The 2,608-nt window shown below is 44.1% G+C and overlaps 1 protein-coding gene and 1 gene segment (V, D, J or C); one reads left to right on the plus strand and one right to left on the minus strand.

The window, feature by feature from the left end:
* LOC102831858 (heterogeneous nuclear ribonucleoprotein A1-like) overlaps positions 1-632 on the plus strand; it is a 14,840-nt gene extending 14,208 nt beyond the window's left edge. Inside the window, exon 2 of the mRNA XM_006877702.1 lies at positions 8-632. Coding sequence (XP_006877764.1) covers positions 8-632 — 625 coding nt within the window. The remainder of the gene's footprint in view (positions 1-7) is intronic.
* An 808-nt stretch (positions 633-1,440) lies between these two features.
* On the minus strand, positions 1,441-1,998 carry LOC102832240. The segment is given in 2 exon segments: positions 1,441-1,751; positions 1,950-1,998. Coding segments are annotated over 2 exon segments (360 nt in total).
* Positions 1,999-2,608: the final 610 nt, after the last annotated feature.

Genomic DNA, 2,608 nt, shown 5'->3' on the forward strand with positions numbered 1-2,608 from the left:
TTTCAAGAGAAGACTCTCAAAGACCAGGTGCCCACTTAACTGTGAAAAAGATTTTTGTTGGTGGCATTAAAGAAGACACCGAAGAGCATCACCTAAGAGATTATTTTGAGCAGTATGGAAAGATTGAAGGGAGTGAAATCATGACAGACCGAGGCAGTGGCAAGAAGAGGGGCTTTGCATTTGTAACCTTTGATGACCATGACTCTGTAGAGAAGATTGTTATCCAGAAGTACCATACTGTGAATGGCCACAATTGTGAAGTAAGGAAAGCCCTGTCAAAGCAAGAGATGGCCAGTGCCTCCTCCAGTCAAAGAGGTCGAAGTGGTTCTGGAAAATTCGGTCGTGGCCATGGAGGTGGTTTTGGTAGGAATGACAACTTTGGTCGTGGAGGAAACTTCAGTGGACGAGGTGGCTTTGGTGGCAGCCATGGTGGTGGTGGATATGGAAGCAGTGGGCATGGTTATAATGGATTTGGTAATGATGGAAGCAATTTTGGAGGCGGTAGAAGCTATAATGATTTTGGCAATTACAATAATCAGTCTTCAAATTTTGGACCCATGAAGGGAGGAAATTTTGGAGGCAGAAGCTCTGGCCCTTATGGTGGTGGAGGTCAATATTTTGCCAAACCATGAAACCAAGGTGGCTATGGCGGTTCAAGCAGCAGCAGTAGCTATGGGAGTGGCAGAAGGTTTTAATGATTGCCAGGAAACAAAGCTTAGCAGGAGAGGAGAGCCAGAGAGGTGACAGGGAAGCTACAGGTTACAGCAGATTTGTGAACTCAGCCAAGCACAGTGGTACCAGGGCCTAGCTGCTACAAAGAAGACATGTTTTAGACAATACTCATGTGTATGGGCAAAAAACAAAACAAACTCGAGGACTGTATTTGTGAGTAATTGTATAACTGGTTATTTTAGTTTCTGTTCTGTGGAAAGTGTGAAGCATTCCAACAAAGGGTTTTAATGTAGTTTTTTTTTTTCCGCACCCATGCTGTTGATTGCTAAATGTAATAGTCTGATCATGATGCTGAATAAATGTCTTTAAAAAAAAAAAAAAAAGAATCACTTCCTTTTCATTTTCTGCTTCCCAGGCAAGGAGAGTCCCAAGGCTTTGAAAATTGTTTAGATTCTAATACCTAAATAGAATTGTTATAAGAGCTCCTGCTTAGAATATTAAGAATGGCTTCACTTTTTTAGTATGAGCTCTGATTGACACTAAACCCCAGCACTATAATTTCAGTCTATGTCTGTGCTATTGGGACTAAGGAGAAGCAATCCCAGTAGGGAGGCTGAGGAGTCAGCCTAGCTCCTACTACAAAAACAAGAAAGGACCTTCACAGAGTGGTTACATCTGAAAAGGTACTAAGCAGAAAGAGGCACAAAGAGAAGCAGCTGGGAGAGCCCAGCCTCACACATGTGCTCCCCGGGGTGGTGGGGTTTATGTTCAAGCATGTAACACTGTGGGAGAGCTATAACCCTCCTGACAGTAATAAGTTCCCAAATCTTCAGCTTTCAGGCTGCTGATAGTGAGAGTGAAGTCTGTCCCAGACCCACTCCCACTGAATCTGTCTGGGATGCCATCAGCCCTGCTGTTTGCACCATAGATGAGGAGCCTAGGAGCCTGCCCAGGTTTCTGCTGATACCAGGCTATACTATAAACAGTCTCACTGGACTTGCAATTGAGGGAGACTCTTTCACCAGGAGACACAGAGAGGGAAGCTGGGGACTGAGTCATCACAATGTCTCCCATGGCATCTGAAGTTGGAAATAAAACACAAAGTCACCCATATGATCTGGACCATAAAACACTGTCTTCCCCACAGACCCATTTGTATTCCAAAAAACTGTAAGTATAGTTTCATTCCTTTTCCTTGCCTAGCATAGGTGTCAGTTCCAAGGACCTAAAAACATTAAAATACTTTTCAGTAAGAAAACCATCCCTATTGCCCTCACCTGGGAGCCAGAACACTAGCAGGCAGAGAAGCTGAGCTGGGCCTTCCATGGTTCACTCTGTGCCCCAAGTGAGACAGATCTTCCCCTCCAGACCCAGCATTCATAGGAGCTCTGGAGGACCAGGTGGACTGGAAGGAATATGTAAAGCAGGTGGGTGGGGCCAGCTGGGTTTCCAGCTGCAGAGAGGCTTTGTCTGCTCTTCTCTGCACATGAGCAAACATCCTCAGTAGGCCCAGTCAGAAAAGCCTTAGACTCAGACTCAGGGCTGAATTTCCAAGGGTCACTGAATTTAACTCTTGTACAATGCACTGGAATGCAAGATTGGTTTGAACCACAAGATTGTCAGTTCAAACTCACCATCTGCTCCTGTTTGTCACTATGAATTGGAACTGACTTAATGGCATTTAAAATAAAAAACAATAACAAACATTATTAACCAAGCATCAATCAAATGGTGTTTCTCACAAGTTTTTAGGGCACAAGCTAGAGGCTAAGTTGTTGAGGGCTACCGGAGACGACTAGAGTGAGCAAGCTCTTGGAAGAGAACAGGCTCTGATGCAGGATTCAGGTCTATGAAAGAAAGGATGAGAATGCATACAACGAAAGTTAAACAATGAAAACAAATTGGGGAGAGCATAGGACTTCATGAATTGCTTTAA

This window comes from Chrysochloris asiatica, unplaced genomic scaffold (assembly GCF_000296735.1).
Source record: "Chrysochloris asiatica unplaced genomic scaffold, ChrAsi1.0 scaffold00559, whole genome shotgun sequence".
Lineage (NCBI taxonomy): Eukaryota > Metazoa > Chordata > Mammalia > Afrosoricida > Chrysochloridae > Chrysochloris > Chrysochloris asiatica.